Raw genomic sequence first — 21,174 nt, 5'->3', positions numbered from 1 at the left:
CGCCTTCTCCGCATCCAGAGAAAGGAGCAGAGAAGGCGTTTCTGTTCCCTTCAGATATTCTATCAGCGTCACTATGCGTCTTACATTATCAGGGGCCTCCCTATCTTTAATAAACCCTACCTGATCAGGATGGATCAATGAAGGTAAGTATTGTTTAAGCCTGTTTGCTAGGATTTTGGTGAGAATCTTGAGATCTTGGTTAATTAAGGAAATTGGCCTATAATTTTGTACTATTTTGGGGTTTTTCCCTGGCTTAGGGATTACTACTATCTTGGCCTGTAAAAGTTCAGAGGGAACCGGCGTGCCTGACATGACATCTTTACAAAATTTATGTAGGTGGGAAGTCAAATTGGTTCTAAATAGCTTGTAGTAATCTCCTGAAAATCCATCGGGACCTGCTGCCTTTCCTATTTTAAGATCTTTAATAGCTGCAGACACCTCAGTAGCAGAGATCTCTGCATCCAGTGCCTCTGCGTCCGCTTTGTCTAATTTTGGCAGATTCGCTAACATTAGTAGTTTATTTCTTTGGGTCTCTATCTGGGGGGATTGACCCACCTTCTTCCCATCATACAGAGATTCATAATATTTGGCAAAACATTCTGTAATTTCTTGCGGATGAGATGTCATAGTACCATCTGGTTTTTGAATTTGTGCTATTGTGAAAGATTTTGTTCTTTCTCTTAGCTTATGGGCCAGATATCTATTTGGCTTGTTTGCATATAGGAAATAGTATGTTTTTAATTTATTAATGGACCTCACTGAATTATCAGATAACATTTTAGCCAGTTCTTTTCTTTTATTTGTCAATGTGTCTAGTGATAGTTGGGATAGTGTATTTTGATGTGCCTTTTCCAAGAGTTCAATCTCTTGTTGCAAGGTAGCTACCGCAAACCTACTCTGTTTTATATATAAAGCTTTTTCCTTTATAAGTAACCCTCTAATATATGGCTTATGTGCAGCCCATATGATTACTGGGTTGATTGCAGGGTCTACGTTTAATTTCCAGTACTCTTCCAGACTCTTTAATATTTTAGTTTGTATACCTGGTTGCTTTAGTATTGTAGGGTCGTATGTCCAGGATCTTTGTCTTTCTACATTAATAAGACCTTTTAGTTGTATCTGTATTATGGAATGGTCTGACCATACTGAGGCGTGAATGGATGAAGAGATTAGGTTTGGTAATAGAATTTGGCTAATAAATATATAGTCGAGTTTGGTATATGTTTTATGTGCAGGTGAGTAGTATGTGTGGTCATTTGTTTGTCCATATAATGTCGTCCAAGTGTCATATATATTATGATTCTCTAAAGATCCCCTAATGGATTTGGTAATAGAGTTAAGTCTTAATTGTTTATTTGTAAGTTTAGATGTATTAGTATCCCTTAAAATCTTTAAGTTTACATTAAAATCCCCAGCCAATATTATCAAGGTTTGAGACCATTGGGTCAGTAAATGCGAAAGATTATCAAAAAATTTGTGTTGTTGCTCATTAGGTGCATATATGTTGCAGAGTGTGACTTGTTTGTCTTACACAGTCCCCCTCACTATAAGATATCTGCCTTCCTTATCCCTTATCACCTCTTCTTTTATAAATTGAATGGAATTATGAATAAGTATTGATACTCTTCTTTTTATCGGTTGTGGAGTGAAAGTGTTGCGTGTATTGTTTGTCCCAATATTTAGGGATTTGATGGTGTGTAAAATGTGTCTCCTGTAGGAAAATGATTTTAGCCTTCATATTGTTATATTGGGTAAGTGCAGTTTTCCTTTTAATATTGGTATTCAAACCTCTTACATTATGGGAGATTATCTTCCATCTAGAATCCATAATTGAGCATTTTACCTCTCCCCTCCTCATACCTGAACATCAATGCCTCCATTTTCTGACTAACAACTGCTCTCTTAGTGTCCATCCTGTTATGGAGAAACTTTCCTGACCACTGCTCGATGGTACTTGAAACAAAAAAACAACAAAAACATAAAAAACATAGCTCAACATTAAACAACAACAAACTATTAAACAATCTGTAATCCTTCAAGTTATTCTTGTTTGTCTGCAACATCAAATCTATCTAAGTGGGTGTGCAGCTAAATATTACATAGTGTATCTTATATAATAATGAATTGAAAAAGTGGATCTTTTATTCCTAGAGGGAACATATAATAATAACTAATGTCATGGATAGTGTAATTTAGTCATATCTTATCAATCTCCAGTTCTTTATAATTTACTTAATGTTCTTTTTACTGACATAAATAAATATACTTTATGCTCGTGCCATTATATACTACTAGGAGATTGATATTCAAGTCTTTTACCACAACATGAGCCGTGACAATAACTCCTCCACACGGAGTAAGGCAAAGAAAGATTATACTTGTTAAAGAACATCAGTCAGTTCTCTCAGTCTCTTTAATCCTTCAGGGCCTTTGTTTCCTTTTAGAGACCTTTGTCCAACGTTCACTTTGAGCTGTTCCTCTTAATGGCTGTGTGGGTCTTTTGGTATTGTCTTGAGAGTTATCTGGAATCTCTGGACAATCCAGCTTAAGCAGTTGGCAGAGACCTGGTATGTCTTGTTTCTCCTTGATAGTAATAAAACAGTGTGCTGGGTTACAATGTCCTAGTATTCTTAAAACAATTAAGGTTTTCAGCACCCTGTTTATATAATTTTCATCAATTTTTCTCCCCCCTTCCCTAACTCCCTCTCCACCCCCTCCCCCCTCTTATCCCATTTCCCTAAACCTAAACTTCATAACTGTATACAAAGAAAAACCTTTAACTTTAAACTTTTCCCGTCGAGCAGTGACAATGTTGTAGATTTCTTTAGAACGCTATATCTATATTTAAGAAAGTTCCTATTCTCTCCAATTTAATTGCCCTAAAAAAGCCTTATTGGTTACTTAGTGTTGATCTGTATGTACCTACATATTTCTGTTTATTTAAAATCCAGTGTATCCACATGTTTTGGAATCTCTCAGATGTCCCTTGTATCCATGCAGCTGATTCTAGCATATTATAAACATCTTCAATTTTGATCATTACCTCACCCCATTCTGGAGCCCCCACTTTCCATTTTCTAGCTATACATATTCTGGTTGCTGTACATATAATATTAACCCATCTATTAGTAATTGAGTTCATTGACTCCTGGGGGATATGTAGTAAGGCCTGTGAGGCTGATAATGTAAAGGAGTCGTCTAGAATCACCTTAAATAGTTGAGAAAGCTTGTCCCATGTAGGTTGTATCTTTGGACACTCCCACCACATGTGAAAATAGGTCCCTATCCCATTACATCCCCGATAACATAATCTACTACCCTGTGTGGTGTAATGTGAGGATTTCAGTGGTGTAAGGTACCATCTATATGAGGTTTTTATTGAGTTTTCGATAAGGTCTGCCCCTATTAAGCTTCTCCTCATTGAGGAGAAAATCTGGCTCCAATCTTCTCTATCATAGGTTATAGCTAAATCTTGTTCCCATTTGTCATAAATTACCAATTTTGCTGAACTATTTGCTTCTTGAATGGCTAAGTATAGGCGTGTAATCATTTTTTTATTTCTACCGGGTGTCATTATCATTTGTTCCAGAGCAGTTTTTGGGCAGGCTGGGATGCTGCCTAGTCTATATGTATTTATAGCATGGGAAATTTGGAGATATAAAAACCAGTGCAATGTATTTGGGTGTATTTTATCTCTTAATTGTGTAAATGTCAACAACTTCCCATTGTCTAGGAAATCAGCTACCCTATAGAGGCCTTTATTTCCCCACTTATCTATTTGTTTTTGAAATTCTTTTGGGAGTAGTGTACTTAGAGGTATTATAAAAGTGTGTGGCGAGAGTAATTTCATTGTATGTGTTAGTGACCTCCACATAAGCTTAGAATCTTCTGTAGTTTTTAGTTTAATTATCCTTTGGTCTTTTGGATCTGAGGGTTTCCATAATATATCTCCCGGAGAGCTTAGTCTTCCAATATCTGCTTCAATACCTGGCCATGTCATCCCCTGGCAATCTTTACATAAAAGAGCATTTTGTGCCAGTCTGGCAGCATGATAATAATCTCTGAGATTAGGGACTCCTACACCTCCCAATAGCTTGTGTTGTTTTAAAATATGAGCAGCTATTCTAGCTGTTTTATGTCCTCTTATAAATTTAATAATTTCAGATTGTAGTTCTTCAAGCTCTTTTATTGGGATTTTAATAGGTAAAGCTCTAAATAGATATAACAGTCTTGGTAGGACATTCATTTTAATGGCCGATAATCTGCCATACCAAGAAAAGTTCCCTTTCTTCCATTTCAATATATCTCTTCTTATAGTTTTGTAAATTTGGATGTAGTTTGCTTTATACAATGTTTCTATGGTGTCTGTGATTTGTATGCCTAGATATTTTAGGGAATGATTAACCCATTTAAAATCAAAGTTCGCTTCTATCAACTTTTGTGTGTGTGTTGGTAATGATAGAGGGAGTGCTTCGCATTTATCCGAATTTATTTTGAAACCCGAAACATTGGAAAAATCTTCTAATAATTGGTACAACCTAGGGAGGGAAAGCATTGGTTTTGTAATTGTAAGCAAGATATCGTCTGCAAATAAAGTTAGTGTTTGTTCCCCTTTATTTAATTTAACCCCATGGATATCCTTAGAGTTGCGAATACAAGATGCCAAAGGTTCTATGCACAACGCAAATAAAAGTGGAGACAACAGACATCCCTGACGAGTTCCATTCAATATATTGATAGGTCGAGACTGATATCCCGCTGCCCTAATTGTTGCTACTGGATTTGTGTATATATTTTTGATTGCCCCCCTAAATTTACTACCGAATCCCATATATTCGAGAATTGGCATCATATATTGCCAATCTACTCTGTCAAACGCCTTCTCCGCATCCAGAGAAAGGAGCAGAGAAGGCGTTTCTGTTCCCTTCAGGTATTCTATCAGCGTCACTATGCGTCTTACATTATCAGGGGCCTCCCTATCTTTAATAAACCCTACCTGATCAGGATGGATCAATGAAGGTAAGTATTGTTTAAGCCTGTTTGCTAGGATTTTGGTGAGAATCTTGAGATCTTGGTTAATTAAGGAAATTGGCCTATAATTTTGTACTATTTTGGGGTTTTTCCCTGGCTTAGGGATTACTACTATCTTGGCCTGTAAAAGTTCAGAGGGAACCGGCGTGCCTGACATGACATCTTTACAAAATTTATGTAGGTGGGAAGTCAAATTGGTTCTAAATAGCTTGTAGTAATCTCCTGAAAATCCATCGGGACTTGCTGCCTTTCCTATTTTAAGATCTTTAATAGCTGCAGACACCTCAGTAGCAGAGATCTCTGCATCCAGTGCCTCTGCGTCCGCTTTGTCTAATTTTGGCAGATTCGCTAACATTAGTAGTTTATTTCTTTGGGTCTCTATCTGGGGGGATTGACCCACCTTCTTCCCATCATACAGAGATTCATAATATTTGGCAAAACATTCTGTAATTTCTTGCGGATGAGATGTCATAGTACCATCTGGTTTTTGAATTTGTGCTATTGTGAAAGATTTTGTTCTTTCTCTTAGCTTATGGGCCAGATATCTATTTGGCTTGTTTGCATATAGGAAATAGTATGTTTTTAATTTATTAATGGACCTCACTGAATTATCAGATAACATTTTAGCCAGTTCTTTTCTTTTATTTGTCAATGTGTCTAGTGATAGTTGGGATAGTGTATTTTGATGTGCCTTTTCCAAGAGTTCAATCTCTTGTTGCAAGGTAGCTACCGCAAACCTACTCTGTTTTATATATAAAGCTTTTTCCTTTATAAGTAACCCTCTAATATATGGCTTATGTGCAGCCCATATGATTACTGGGTTGATTGCAGGGTCTACGTTTAATTTCCAGTACTCTTCCAGACTCTTTAATATTTTAGTTTGTATACCTGGTTGCTTTAGTATTGTAGGGTCGTATGTCCAGGATCTTTGTCTTTCTACATTAATAAGACCTTTTAGTTGTATCTGTATTATGGAATCGTCTGACCATACTGAGGCGTGAATGGATGAAGAGATTAGGTTTGGTAATAGAATTTGGCTAATAAATATATAGTCGAGTTTGGTATATGTTTTATGTGCAGGTGAGTAGTATGTGTGGTCATTTGTTTGTCCATATAATGTCGTCCAAGTGTCATATATATTATGATTCTCTAAAGATCCCCTAATGGATTTGGTAATAGAGTTAAGTCTTAATTGTTTATTTGTAAGTTTAGATGTATTAGTATCCCTTAAAATCTTTAAGTTTACATTAAAATCCCCAGCCAATATTATCAAGGTTTGAGACCATTGGGTCAGTAAATGCGAAAGATTATCAAAAAATTTGTGTTGTTGCTCATTAGGTGCATATATGTTGCAGAGTGTGACTTGTTTGTCTTGCACAGTCCCCCTCACTATAAGATATCTGCCTTCCTTATCCCTTATCACCTCTTCTTTTATAAATTGAATGGAATTATGAATAAGTATTGATACTCTTCTTTTTATCGGTTGTGGAGTGAAAGTGTTGCGTGTATTGTTTGTCCCAATATTTAGGGATTTGATGGTGTGTAAAATGTGTCTCCTGTAGGAAAATGATTTTAGCCTTCATATTGTTATATTGGGTAAGTGCAGTTTTCCTTTTAATATTGGTATTCAAACCTCTTACATTATGGGAGATTATCTTCCATCTAGAATCCATAATTGAGCATTTTACCTCTCCCCTCCTCATACCTGAACATCAATGCCTCCATTTTCTGACTAACAACTGCTCTCTTAGTGTCCATCCTGTTATGGAGAAACTTTCCTGGCCACTGCTCGACTGTACTTGAAACAAAAAAACAACAAAAACATAAAAAACATAGCTCAACATTAAACAACAACAAACTATTAAACAATCTGTAATCCTTCAAGTTATTCTTGTTTGTCTGCAACATCAAATCTATCTAAGTGGGTGTGCAGCTAAATATTACATAGTGTATCTTATATAATAATGAATTGAAAAAGTGGATCTTTTATTCCTAGAGGGAACATATAATAATAACTAATGTCATGGATAGTGTAATTTAGTCATATCTTATCAATTTCCAGTTCTTTATAATTTACTTAATGTTCTTTTTACTGACATAAATAAATATACTTTATGCTCGTGCCATTATATACTACTAGGAGATTGATATTCAAGTCTTTTACCACAACATGAGCCGTGACAATAACTCCTCCACACGGAGTAAGGCAAATAAAGATTATACTTGTTAAAGAACATCAGTCAGTTCTCTCAGTCTCTTTAATCCTTCAGGGCCTTTGTTTCCTTTTAGAGACCTTTGTCCAATGTTCACTTTGAGCTGTTCCTCTTAATGGCTGTGTGCGTCTTTTGGTATTGTCTTGAGAGTTATCTGGAATCTCTGGACAATCCAGCTTAAGCAGTTGGCAGAGACCTGGTATGTCTTGTTTCTCCTTGATAGTGATTGTTCTGCCCTCATGGTGTATGTGAAGTGCGAAAGGGAATCCCCATCTGTATAATATCTGATTTTTTCGCAGTAGTTGTGTCAGCGGACGGAGAGCAGAACGCTACTGCAGTGTTTTGATACAAAGGTCCTGGTAAAATTGTATGACTGAGCCCTGAAATTTAAAGGTTGGATTTTTTCTAGCTGCAGTCATGATTTCTTCTTTTTCTTGGAAGCGTAATAGTTTAATTATGACGTCCCTTGGTGGTTCTGTGTCCTTTGGTTTTGCTCTTAGAGCTCTATGTGCCCTTTCCATTTGGAATTTTCCATCCTCAGCAGAGCTTGTGATAGCCTGGAATAGTTGTAGAATATAATTGCTTAATTCTGTTGTAACTATAGTTTCAGGGATACCCTTTAGACGTATATTACACCTCCTGCTCCTATTTTCCAGGTCTTCCAGCTTGTCATTAATGTCTGCCAATTCCTGTTGTTGATCAGCCATTTGTTGAGTTATGGTTGTAATGTCTTCTTCCAGTGTTTCTTCTTTTTCTTCCAAGGATTCTAACCTGGATCCCAGTTCCGAAATATCCTGTTTGATTTCAGTGAGACTGTTTGTAACAGTGTTCTGGAGGGTGTCCAGCATTTCCCACATTTTGTCAAATATTGTGGATATGTCTTGTTTGGAGACAAGGTTCCTTATGTCACTTCTGGTAATGGGTATATTATTACCCGCTGGCGAAGTTGGTTCTAGAACTTCTTCCATTTCTTCCTCAGTTACAACAATTTCTTTATCATGAGCCTTTTCTCCTTTCTGAGGTTTAAAAAATATATTGGCTGCTGCAGGTTTATTTGTAGCATTTAGTTTACTTTGTCTTCTGACTGACATGATATAGCTCATATAATAAAATGGAGGAACACTTGAAATGATCTAGCTGTTGAACAAAGGATAGCAAGACCCCTGTTTATGTCCTGAATTGGGAGAAAGTCTGCTGCAGCACTAGTGTTTTAATAGCACTTTGGAGTCACATGCAAAGCCGGACTGGTTTACAGGAGAAAAATAAATTGCAAGGAGTGATTTATATAGGGTGAATGTTCTGTGTCAAAGTTATTTTCCTTCCATCCAAAGTTTCTGAGTAGTTTTGGTGATATGCTGTGTACTATAGATAGGTACAATCTGTGCTATATCACCATACAATGCTATTTCTTTTTATGTGTTATTTTGTGATCCAGCTTTCACATTTTAATGCTTTATTTACTTATGCTTCCTCTGCAGCCCGATTCATTAACATCATGTAGGGTTAAAAGTCTTTATTAAATAGTAGGCATGTTGCTGTTCAAGTCTCTCTGGCTGTTTATAATCACTTTATTAACATGCTGCCTCCCACGTGGCTGATTCCCTGCTATGGCGTCTTAAAATTGTCTTTCTTCCTCAATCACCCTGTAGATTAATTGCTTGCCATATTACCCTCTGAACTCCTTACCCTGTGATGTGGCAGCTTCCTTGCAGTTTTATCCTCTGTTTTCTCTCCAGCTTATCTGATTCTTAGGAGACCGGCATTTTGGTTCTTGTACTCCTCAGCTTGCAAGACGTCAAAGACTGCATGTCAGCTTTTACACTGAGCAAACTGAGTGGTCATAAAACACAGAGGATTGATGTATAAACACTCCGGTGGTGTTTTAGTGACCCTCTGGGAGCTTATGATAACCTTTTCTCCACTTTTCTTATTCACTGCACCTGGAGCTCACATATCACACGTCCTCCATTATGCCTGCCTTGGCTCCACCCCCTTGGCGCTCTTTTAGTGGGGCAGGGGCGGTCCTGCATGGCGCACTATTTGACCGGGTGTGGTCACAGTGATTCTCTTCTTCCTGACCGTGTGGTGTCTGGAGATGAAGCGGTTTCTCTCTTGGGCTTGGGTCATAGGAGGTGGTGAGTACCCCAGCCATTGGGGGTATAAAGGTGCAAGCTATGGAGGACTCTGATATGTTAGAGGGTACTCCCTCTTTACCTAAAACGAATGCCTGTCTATATTGTGAGGAGGCCACGGTATACCCGCCTGCTCAATTATGTTCCACATGCCTTGATAAAGTAATCTTATCAGCGAAAGCTATTATGTTTAGTACTACTGAGCCTTCTACCTCTGAGGAGTCTCCGTCCCGTGAGGTGTGCACCCTACATTCATTTCCTAATACACATGCAGCTTCCCGTAGCACTCCTAATTCTCCATCTGGAGGGGCCCTTTTACCGCCAGACTTTACTAAACAGTTACAGACGGCAGTGTCTGCAGCCTTTAGTGCTTTACCTCGCACTGCTAAGCACAAGCAAAAGGTTAAATATTGCTATCCTTCCCAGGAGTCATCTACTAACTTATTGGATTTATCTGATACAAGATTATCCGATGATGAAGACACCTCTGATACTTCAGAGGATGCTCTTTATGGGGCGGAATCTGCTGCCTCTAAGTCTCCAGCTGTGGAGGAACCAGACTTTAGATGTAGGATTGAACAATTACGCTTTCTGCTAAAGGAGGTGTTGGCTACTTTAGAGGTTCCAGAACCTAAATTACCTGAGGAATCTTGCATTCCTAAATTAGATAAGGTCTACGAGGACAGGGTTGTACCAAGACAGTGCTATCTCCACACTTGCTAAATGCACTACTATCCCACTTGAGGATAGTTCGTCGTTTAAAGAGCCCATGGATAAGAAGCTGGAAACTATATTAAGAAAAACATTTCAGCATATGGGATATTTGTTCCAACCAGCAGCGGCTGTTGCTGCAGTTGCGAGAGCAGCTACCTACTGGTGCGACTCCTTATCTGAGTTGATCGAGGTGGATGGTCCCCTCGACACAATCCTTGAAAGAATTAGGGCCTTAAGGGTAGCTTGTTCTTTTATTTGTGATGTAAATATGCAGATTATTTGCCTGAACGCCAAGGCTTCAAGTTTTTCTTTGCTAGCCCGTAGGGCACTCTGGCTGAAATCTTGGTCTGTGGACATGACTTCGAAGTCTAGACTTCTTTCTCTCCCATTCAAGGGAAAGATTATTTTTGGTCCTGGCCTGGACTCTATCATATCCACTGTTACTTTAGGCAAAGGTACCTTTTTACAGCAGGATAAAAAGAACAAGCCTAAGGGACAAGGTCCTAATTTTTGTTCCTGTCGTTCGGACAAATCCCAACGTAAGCAGCCCTCTGCAAAGCCGGAGCAGTCCAAGGGAACTTGGAAACCTTCTCAGTCCTGGAATAAATCCAAGCAGAATAAGAAGCCCGCTGAGTCTCAGCATGAAGGGGCAGCCCCCGATCCGGCATTGGATCTGGTAGGGGGCAGACTGTCACTCTTTTCAGAAGCTTGGTTTGGGGACGTGCAAGACCCATGGGTACTGGAGGTCATCGCTCAGGGATACATGATAGGTTTCAAGTCTCATCCTCCCAGGGGAAGATGCCTCTTATCCGGTACCCCCCCCAGCAGAGAGAGGTCTGGGATACTACTCAAACCTGTTTGTGGTCCCAAAGAAGGAGGGTGCTTTTCATCCAATTCTGGACTTAAAGTGTTAAAACAAATTCCTGTCTGTCCCCTCAGGAAGGACAATTTATGACCACGATAGGCCTGAAGGATGCTTACCTTCACGCCCCTATACACAAGGAACACCATCAAGTTCCTAATATTTGCGTTCATGGACCAGCACTTCCAGTTCATTGCACTTCTGTTTGGTCTAGCTACTGCTCCGAGAGTTTTTACGAAGGTTCTAGGGGCTTTGCTCACAGTGGCCAGAACCAGAGGGATTGCAGTGGCGCCGTACTTAGACAATATTTTGGTTCAAGCACCGTCCTGTTGTCTGGCAGAGGACCATTCGAAAGCTCTTCCTTCTCTTCTTCGATCTCATGGATGGAAGATAAACTTAGAAAGGCGTTCTCTTATTCTCAGTACCAGGGTGGAGTTCCTGGGTACGATAATAGATTCCATATCTATGAGGATATTTCTTACAGACCAGAGATGTTACAAGCTAACTTTCAATTGTCTTGCCCTCCAGACCTCCTTCAGGCCATCTGTGGCTTGATGTATAAAGGTTATTGGACTCATGGTCTCCTGCATGGACATTATACCCTTTGCCAGATTCCATCTCAGACCTCTTCAGCTGTGCATGCTGAGACAGTGAAACCGCAATCATTCAGATCTTTCTCAACAGATTTCTCTGGACAGACGGTCAAGAGAATCGCTCTCCTGGTGGCTTTGTCCAGATCACCTGTCCCAAGGGACGTCTTTCTTGAGACCATCCTGAGAGATTGTGACTACAGACATGAGTCTCTCAGGATGAGGAGCTGTTTGGGGTGCCAGGAAGGCACAGGGCCTGTGGACTCGAGAGGAATCCCTCCTCCCAATCAACATCTTGGAACTTCGAATGATCTTCAATGCTCTGAAGACTTGGCCCCTTCTGGGTTCAACCCAGTTTCTCAGAGTCCACTCGGACAGCATAACCTTGGTGGCTTACATCAACCATCAGGGGGGAACGAGAAGCTCCCTAGCAATGAGGATTCTGGAGTGGGAGGAGGCCCACAGCTGTTTGCTGTCAGCGTTCCACATTCTGGGTGTGGACAACTGGGAAGGGGATTTTCTCAGCAGACAATCCTGTCATCCGGGGGAATTGTCTCTCCATCCTGAAGTGTTTGCGGAGATATGCAACAGGTGGCGTCTCATCTCAGTACCAAGCTACCCATATATGGGTTGAGGTCCAGGGATCCTCTGGCAGAGCTAATAGATGCATTAGCAGTGCCTTGGAGGTTCAGTCTAATCTACCTTTTCCCGCTGTTACCACTCCTTCCTCGTGTAGTGGCCCGCATCAAGCAGGAGCAGGCGTCAGTGATACTGATTGCTCCATCGTGACTGCGAAAGATGTGGATTGCGGATCCATGGAGGTTACCTTGTTGCAGGGATCTGCTGGAACAAGGTTCTTTTGTTCATCAAAATCTAGATTCTCTGAAGCTGACTGCATGGAGATTAAACGCTTAGTCCTAGTCAAGAGAGGTTTTTCTGAGAGAGTTATTGATGCTCTCATTCAAGCCTACAAGCCGGGTACTCATTGCATCTATCATAAGGTGCAGAGGTACTTATTCTGGTGTGAAGAGCGTGGATTTCCCTGGCATAAGGTTAGGGTTTCCAGGATTCTTTCTTTTCTCCAGGATAATCTGGAGAAAGGCCTTTTGGTTAGCTCTCTGAAGGGACAGATTTCGGCCCTATCTGTTTTACTGCACAAGAGGTTTGCTGATCTTCCAGACATCCAGTCCTTTGTTTAGGCTCTGTCTAGAATCAAACCTTTGTTTCGACCTCCTTGGAGCTTAAATCTTGTTCTTAAAGTTTTGCAGAGGGCTCCGTTTGAGCCTATGCACGGCCTTGATATTAAATTATTATCTTGGAAGGTTGTCTTTTTACTGGCTATTGCCTCAGCATGCAGAGTATCTGAGATGGCTGCCTTGCAATGTGAGCCCCCTTACCTAGTATTCCATGCTGATAAGGCTGTTCTTCGTACTGGGTTAGGTTTTCTTCCTAAGGTTGTTTCTGATCACAACATAAATCAGGAGATTGTTGTTCCTTCCTTGTGTCCTAGCCCTTCTTCTTCAAAGGAGCAGTTACTTTATAATTTGGATGTGGTTCGGGCCTTGAAGTTCTGTCTTCAAGCCACTAAGGAGTTTAGACAGACTTCTTCTTTGTTTGTTGTCTATTCTGGGAAGCGTAAGGGGCAGAAAGCCTCATCCACTTCCTTTTCTTTTTGGTTGAGGAGCATTATTCGCTTAGCTTATGAAACAGCGGGGCATAAGACTCCTCAGGGGATTAAGGCTCATTCTACTAGAGCAGTGGCTTCCTCTTGGACCCTCAAAAATGAGGCATCTATGGAGCAGATTTGTAAGGCGGCTACCTGGTCCTCCTTACATACCTTTTCAAAATTTTACAAGTTTGACGTTTTTGCTTCGGCTGAAGCATCTTTTGAGAGAAAGGTTTTGCAGGCTGTGGTGCCCTCAGAATAGGGTCCGTGTCATTTTACCCTCCCGCTTCATTCAGTGTCTTCTAGAGCATGGTTATATGTTTCCCAAAAGTAAGGAATGAAGCTGTGGACTCTCCTCATATTAAGATGGAAAACATAAATTATGCTTACCAGATCATTTCCTTTCCATCTGTATGAGGAGAGTCCACGTCCCCCACACGTTTTCTCCATTGGGCACACCAACATTTTTTGTTCTTCTGGCACCATTTATACCCTGATATTTCTCTTACTGTTCCTTGTTCCCTCGGCAGAATGGCTGGGGAATGAGGGAAGTAGGGGAGGTATTTAAGCCTTTGGCTGGCGTGTCTTTGCCTCTTGCTGGTGGCCAGGTTCAATATTCCCACAAGTAAGGAATGAAGCCGTGGACTCTCCTCATACAGATGGAAAGGAAATTATCTGTTAAGCATAATTTATGTTTTTTTTGCTATATTGGAATTTGACAACTTTCACAAGGAATATTTTTTCTAGTGTTTGTTAAAGTCCTGGTTCCATTTTGACGTGAACTGTACCCAAAATAGCAACTGCAAATTTATGTGTAAAACACTTAAATATATTTTACAGGATTTTTAACTTCTTTAAAAATTTAAATCTCAACCCTGCTTCCTTGCTGCTTAGTATCTTTCATTTAGGACTCCAAACACTAAATACAATTCATGCACCTCCCTCTAATCATAGGTGCTGCCATTATGGACCTAGGCTACACTGCAGGTATCTGCAGGAGAGTTGTTGCACATGTGCAAACACATTAATGCTGGAATGTAGAGAAAGCTAGATTTCAACATGGCGGCAGCCATTACTAGAGGGGGTTGGGAAATAACGTAATTATTATGCTTATAGAAAGTATTTATTGTTCAATGTCCCTTTAAGTACATTGAGCATATTATGTACACCCATTTATTGCTCCTCTGAGTGACCATTTATTCTCGTCAACTATAGGTCTTCCAATTTCTCACATCCCGGATTCCCTGGTAATATCTCTTGGTCTCCAGCTGGATCCCTCCATTCCGGGACTAATGGATTTTCGAGATGTTGGTGCTGCACTGGGAGTCCCCTCTCAAGTCATGGAAGACATGAATGGTTTCAAGGCTCTGCACTCCCATCTCTCCTCTGCCAGCTCCTGCACATTGTTTGAACTGGTATACACTCTTCAGCATCTTCAGCGATCTGATGCCTTGTCCTTAATTTCCAAGCACTTTAATCACTAGTAAGTCACACACTCAGCGAGCTGCCTAGCAAGCACTATGACCCAGCAACAGATCTGCACTTCTGAGATGTAAACGATCTTACTCAAATTGAGTACTGTCATGTTGTTCTGTAGCTCATGCCATAGAGATGCTACAATCAGTGGCACTTGATGGACAATGATTTTTGGCAGTGTCTACATCAATAAGAAAGAGACACAAATCATTCGGGCATCTGTTGATGCATCTTATTAAACACCTGTGGTTGAAGCAAGGGACACAATTGTGAGGAGTTGAGTGTTAACTCAGGGAAAAGAGGATATCTATGGCTCATTATTTAGTCACATTTTGAACATTTGATGTCCATAGTTCTCCCTCCTCTCCTGTTACTTAAAAATCTGAAAATATACAAGTTTGTCTGGTACTTATCCAAGCCATGGCATAACATTTATAGGATGCTCTAAATGTACAAAGGGAAATGTGTGGTAAGAACTATTTGCAACAAAGTTCTAGAGTTTTTATTCAGCATTCAGAACACTAAAGATACTTGAACCAACAGCATTATGAGAACAACATTTGACCCTTTAGACTAAATGTTATATGCTGTAAAATTGCACAGTTTTATGTGGCTTTCTTTAGCTAAAGTAAAAATGTTTATACTTTTGTGATAATGTTAATGTATACATTTTCGTTGAGTGGGTAATGTGGCATTAATATTAAATATGAGTGACATTTCAGCATTAACTTTTTTATCCACTTTGCTAGTGCCCAAATAGGTTAAAGAGCACTGTGACAGTATTACTGATAAATAAATATCCTCATAGCATGAAATATATCATAGCAGTGAACAACATAACATTTCAGGGATTCTGTTAAAGGGACAGTGCAGTCAAAATTAAACTTTCAGGATTCAGGTAGATCATGCAATTTTTAGCAGTGTTCAAATAGACTGATATATAAATTTACTTCATTATCTTAGTATCCTTTGTTTAAAAGCATACATAAGTAGGCTCAGAAGAAGCAGTGCTCCAGTAGTGGAATTCTGCTCCTTCAACAAAGGATACCAAGAGAATAAGCAAATCTGATTTCAGAAGTACATTGGAAAGTTGTTAAAAATTGTATCCTCTATCTGAATCATGAAATAAACATTTTGGGTTTCATGTCCAATGATTTATTTGTCTGTGAAAAACAACAACCTGGCATACTGTATCTAGTGAAAGTCCAAGTATTGTATTTAGGCCTCATGCCTATACCTACACCTGATGGAGAAAGTAGTAACCCCCAGACAATGTGCCTCTTTATATGGATCATGCCTAAATACATTAACTTTATAAAGAGTGTAAAACCTTTTTTGTGTGGTGGTAATTACTGGAGATTTATAAAGGCCAAAGCCCACTAGCCCTGTATAATTACATTGAACTGTGTCACATTGTTTAATTTTCAAGACTTGGTTTATCTATTAGTTAATCATTTGATTGAAAACCTAATGCAGTAATACAAAGATGGCTTCTTACACCTAGAAATAACCTGAATCCAAGATATATTTTCTCTTTCTTAACACAACTGTGAACTCTTCACCCACTCAGGTTATTCCTTTTCACCTCACACAGTAAATGTTTATTTTTTCCACCAGTTATAATTGATAATGTGCAGCAGTTTGTAGGTCTTGAGCACAATTTATAGTGGCACTTAAATAATTGCTATATAGCTTGCCAGGTGCCAGCTCTTATGCAGTATTCACAGATGAGCAGCAGAGGGCAGCAAATGTACATTTTAGTAATCCTTGATGTTGACAGCTATTTCTAGTTTTGGGTGAATAAACAATAGATTCCTGTGTAAAAATAAAATGCTGTATTTAGTTAGGGCATTTTACTTTCATAATCCATTTTCTTACTATATGGTGTATTTCAGTCTATTAGAGGAGCATGTTGCATTTTATCAGAAAAGCCAGTTATCGTGTAGATTTGGAGTAGTTTCATATGTTTAAAGGGCACATTTTTTTTTTTAATTTAATCTAAAAGAGGATGTTTTAAAATATATTACAGTATTTTTAAAAAAATGTTCCTGTACATAGAATTTTTTTTTTTATATATACTTCTGAGGCATGTCACTAAACACAAAGCAGTGGGGTTTTTACTTATTGGCCAATAAGCAATCAGCCCTTAAGGCACATTTGGACTGCCTGCCAAAAAATATTTTTAATTTTTAATAGTTTTCCTATTTTATGTATGATAGAAACTTTTAGGACTTTCTTTCCCTTTATTTTACAGATACTTTGCATTAAGAGATTTAGACAATGGTATTCAACAGATGTGTATATGATTTTGGAGCAATTTTAGTCTGTTTTGAGCAGCATACCCTGTCTGTTCTTTCTCTGATTTTTACTGGTGCTTTCTGAAAGATTAGAATGGGATCTATGGGATTAACTATTTAAAGGGATTAAACATATACAACTTAAATTTCTATTCCTCTCTGTTCTCTTAAAGTGACAGTAAACTGTTGTGTACAACTACAAAATAACTCACTATGTAATTGAATTTTATCCTGCAGATCTTTTCAAACATTTTTTTCTGTTTTTAATAGCTTAAAGGCGTCAGATACTGAAGCTCTGCCTTTTCATACTGGGCGCCACCATCTTGGAGCTCAAGTATTCTCACAGCCTGTGACAGGCGTAGTGTGCATTTACATAGCAATGAGGTTGGCAACTGTATAAAGTGTTTCAGATTAAGTGCATGACATCCCTCCCAACATTTCAAAATTCAAAAGAGACACCCCCGACCCGCGGGGATTTGTGGTGTATAACCCTGGGAGAGAAAAGCCAGCTGCTTCTGAGTATGGGCCCCATAGTTTTTTTTGTTTTTTTTTTAATTTATTTTTTATTGCATGGGGCAATGCGGGACACATGGCTAGCAACACGGGACAGCGGGACTGACCCCTAAAATCAGGACAGCCCCTTGAAATTCGGGACAGTTGGGGAGTATGGCACGATACAAACCTACATTTTTGCTGAGGCTGCATTTCTGTATTATTGTTGAGTGTTTTTTTTTTTAAATGTATTTTGTGTAACTGTAAAACTGTGTAAAAAATGCAAAAATGTTAAGCTCACATGATGTATTATGCACACTAACCTGAAGCACATTATACAACTGTAAATAAGTGGACAATATTACTGATCTGTGAGTGTGCACTGCTTCTGTCACAGGCTGTGAGAATACCTGAGCTCACAGATGGCAGCCCCAGTACAAAGAGGTGGAGCTTCAGTATCTGGCACCTTTTATGCTATTAAAACAGTAGAATTGATTTGTAAAGAGCTGCAGAAAAAGGATGGAATGCAATAACATGGTGAGTAGTTACTGTTCTTTTGTAGTTGTGCATATCAGTTTAATGTCCCTTTAAGATAATGCAAGAAGTCTTATTATTACTGCCAGAGCAATCACGACATTTTGGAGAGGCACATTTAGCTTGAAAGCTATTTATCTTAGAATACACATACCTTGCAATATAATGCTTAAAAACATGCATAATTTCCATGCTTAGAAGTTTGTGTTAATCAAGCCCATTGTCGCTGTCTCTCAACCAGGTCATCTTTATGCCAAAAGGATGCAGCTGGTTTGGGTAGCAGCAAAACATTTGCCTGCCTCTGATAGGCTCAACTTTGAACTTTGCCCAACACTTTAGAATTTCTATATAAAAAACTCTGTTTAGTAACTTTTTATTTATTTATGTTTTATATTAATTACAAAGCAATTCCAATCAATTTGAAGAGTTAATGATGGAATTGGGGGAAACATGCTTGAATAACAAAAAATAAAACATCAAGAAATAGTTAAACACTTGAAAAATAATAACTTAACAAGGCTTTTCAAGTATGTTTTAATAAAAAATGTGTTTTTAGCAGATCCAAGGTACAGAAATTTAGCAAAGAAATAATTTTAAAAGCTGCTGGAAAAGAATTGTCCTTATTGACTCAATTAGAAGTGTTGGATTTTAACCCAGAAATGTATAGCTGTGATTTTGTGGTTCTAAAGCATTTGAAAAGTATTTAATTAGATTAGTTATCTTAAGGTTTTCAAACATTTTGCAATGGATTGTAATTTGAAAACCTGCAAAAACTGACACAATGCACTTCACAATAAATTCTTGATTGATAGCTGAACTTAAGTTTAGAAAAAATAGTTACAAAAATAAAATGTTGTAATAATATATAGCATTTTAATTTTACACTAGAATGTCGAACTATGTCAAATGATTTATCATTTTTACAAATGGTCCTTTCATAAATCCCTTTCAAAAACACTTACTAATATCAATGTACTAATCAGTGTATGCTGATTTTGAGCCCTCATGAGGTAGGCTGCTATGGGCAAAAAGCAGCAATTTTTTGGTAACATTTAACAATATAGATTTTCTTCCTCTAATTTAACCTTACAAACTAATTTAGAAAGCACTTAATTTGTTAAACTACTTAGTTTATAGAGGTAAATTTGCTAATTTAGGGCCATATTACAAGTGGCGCGCTAACAGTTGCATACAAGCAATACCGGGTTTATTGCAGCTGTTTGCATGTGTTAGAAGTAGCGTGCATATTACAAGTGTAAAGTAAACGCAATTGCTTGAACACAATTGAATGTAACATGCGTTGGGATAGGGCGACCTTAGAACTCTGGTTAACTGTTATGCGAAACATAAAAGTGTCATAAAACAGATCAAAAATATATTTAAAAGTACAGTTACCCTCATAATAACACTTTCTAATATAACTTTTTCAGGCCCTTTGCAATGAAATAATGTTAAGGGCTCAAAGATATGAGGTGCCAGGTGTTAGGAAAAATAAGGGACTGCTAAGGGCTTTAACATAGAGATACATACATATACATGTCTAAATATGTCTAAACATGTCTAAAAATGCAATCGGGTTTGCTCGCGAGTAGGGTGTTAATTATTCCACTTTTCTTGTTCCATTGACTTCTATAGGGGAATAAATTTATGCAATTGTGATATTCGAAGTTCGACTTTTTATGTGCACCAAAAACTTTTTACTTTCCACTTGTAATATGTGCGCAACTGACATGCACAAAAAGCTACTACTAGCGGAGTTAGATAGCACTCCACTTGTAATCTATCCCATATTGTTTACGGGGTTTGTTTGTGTGGTTGTTTTTTGTCATGTACTTGACTGCAAATAACTAAGATTCAAGAATAAGTTGCTGGTTGAACAATTAATTTTTGAATGATATAAATAAAACTTTACAGGCTCTAATAGATGCCAGTTTAGTTGTTTTTTTTTGCTGCTATAACAGGTTCTGCTGAATCCATAGTGACTGCACTAAGTAACAGCCAGTATCCGTTTGCTGTGCTGTAAAATAGCCATGTATATACTATAAATTAAGGTGTAAATGTACTGTGATTTTAATTTTATATGTAATTTGTTCTTTCATATTTAATATAAATGTTTGAAAATTCAGTTCTGTTTATTGGTTTTGTACTTCAAATAAAGTTAATTTAAAAAAAAAAATGTTTTTGAGTTATTTCATGTGAACACCAGAACATACAGGAATCATACATTACTCATTTTTTGTTCAACTACATTTTAATGGATTTTGTTTGATAACTCAAATGATCCTAACTTTGTGACGGAATAATCTAGATTTCTCCAACATAGGTGTGTCCGGTCCACGGCGTCATCCTTACTTGTGGGATATTCTCTTCCCCAACAGGAAATGGCAAAGAGCCCAGCAAAGCTGGTCACATGATCCCTCCTAGGCTCCGCCTACCCCAGTCATTCTCTTTGCCGTTGTACAGGCAACATCTCCACGGAGATGGCTTAGAGTTTTTTAGTGTTTAACTGTAGTTTTTATTATTCAATCAAGAGTTTGTTATTTTAAAATAGTGCTGGTATGTACTATTTACTCAGAAACAGAAAAGAGATGAAGATTTCTGTTTGTATGAGGAAAATGATTTTAGCAACCGTTACTAAAATCCATGGCTGTTCCACACAGGACTGTTGAGAGGAATTAACTTCAGTTGGGGGAACAGTGAGCAGTCTCTTGCTGCTTGAGGTATGACACATTCTAACAAGACGATGTAATGCTGGAAGCTGTCATTTTCCCTATGGGATCCGGTAAGCCATGTTTATTAAGATTGTAAATAAGGGCTTCACAAGGGCTTATTAAGACTGTAGACTTTTTCTGGGCTAAATCGATTCATTATTAACACATATTTAGCCTTGAGGAATCATTTAATCTGGGTATTTTGATAAGATTATATCGGCAGGCACTTTTTTAGACACCTTTCTCTTTAGGGGCTTTCCCAAATCATAGGCAGAGCCTCATTTTCGCGCCGGTGTTGCGCACTTGTTTTTGAGAGGCATGACATGCAGTCGCATGTGTGAGGAGCTCTGATACATAGAAAAGACTTTCTGAAGGCGTCATTTGGTATCGTATTCCCCTTTGGGCTTGGTTGGGTCTCAGCAAAGCAGATACCAGGGACTGTAAAGGGGTTAAAGT

The 21,174-nt window shown here is 38.5% G+C and overlaps 1 protein-coding gene across 3 annotated transcripts in view; it reads left to right on the top strand.

Moving 5' to 3' along the window:
• Window positions 1-20,183, top strand: part of EDA2R (ectodysplasin A2 receptor) — a 100,437-nt gene extending 80,254 nt beyond the window's left edge. For all 3 annotated transcript variants that reach the window (XM_053699024.1, XM_053699022.1, XM_053699023.1), the window contains exon 10: window positions 14,424-20,183. In XM_053699024.1, coding sequence (XP_053554999.1) covers window positions 14,424-14,692 — 269 coding nt within the window. In that variant the 3' untranslated portion in view covers window positions 14,693-20,183. The remainder of the gene's footprint in view (window positions 1-14,423) is intronic.
• Window positions 20,184-21,174: the final 991 nt, after the last annotated feature.

The sequence above is a fragment of the Bombina bombina genome, chromosome 1, assembly GCF_027579735.1.
Source record: "Bombina bombina isolate aBomBom1 chromosome 1, aBomBom1.pri, whole genome shotgun sequence".
Lineage (NCBI taxonomy): Eukaryota > Metazoa > Chordata > Amphibia > Anura > Bombinatoridae > Bombina > Bombina bombina.
Note: the sequence above shows the minus strand (reverse complement) of the source record. Positions and strands in the feature narration are given on the sequence as shown.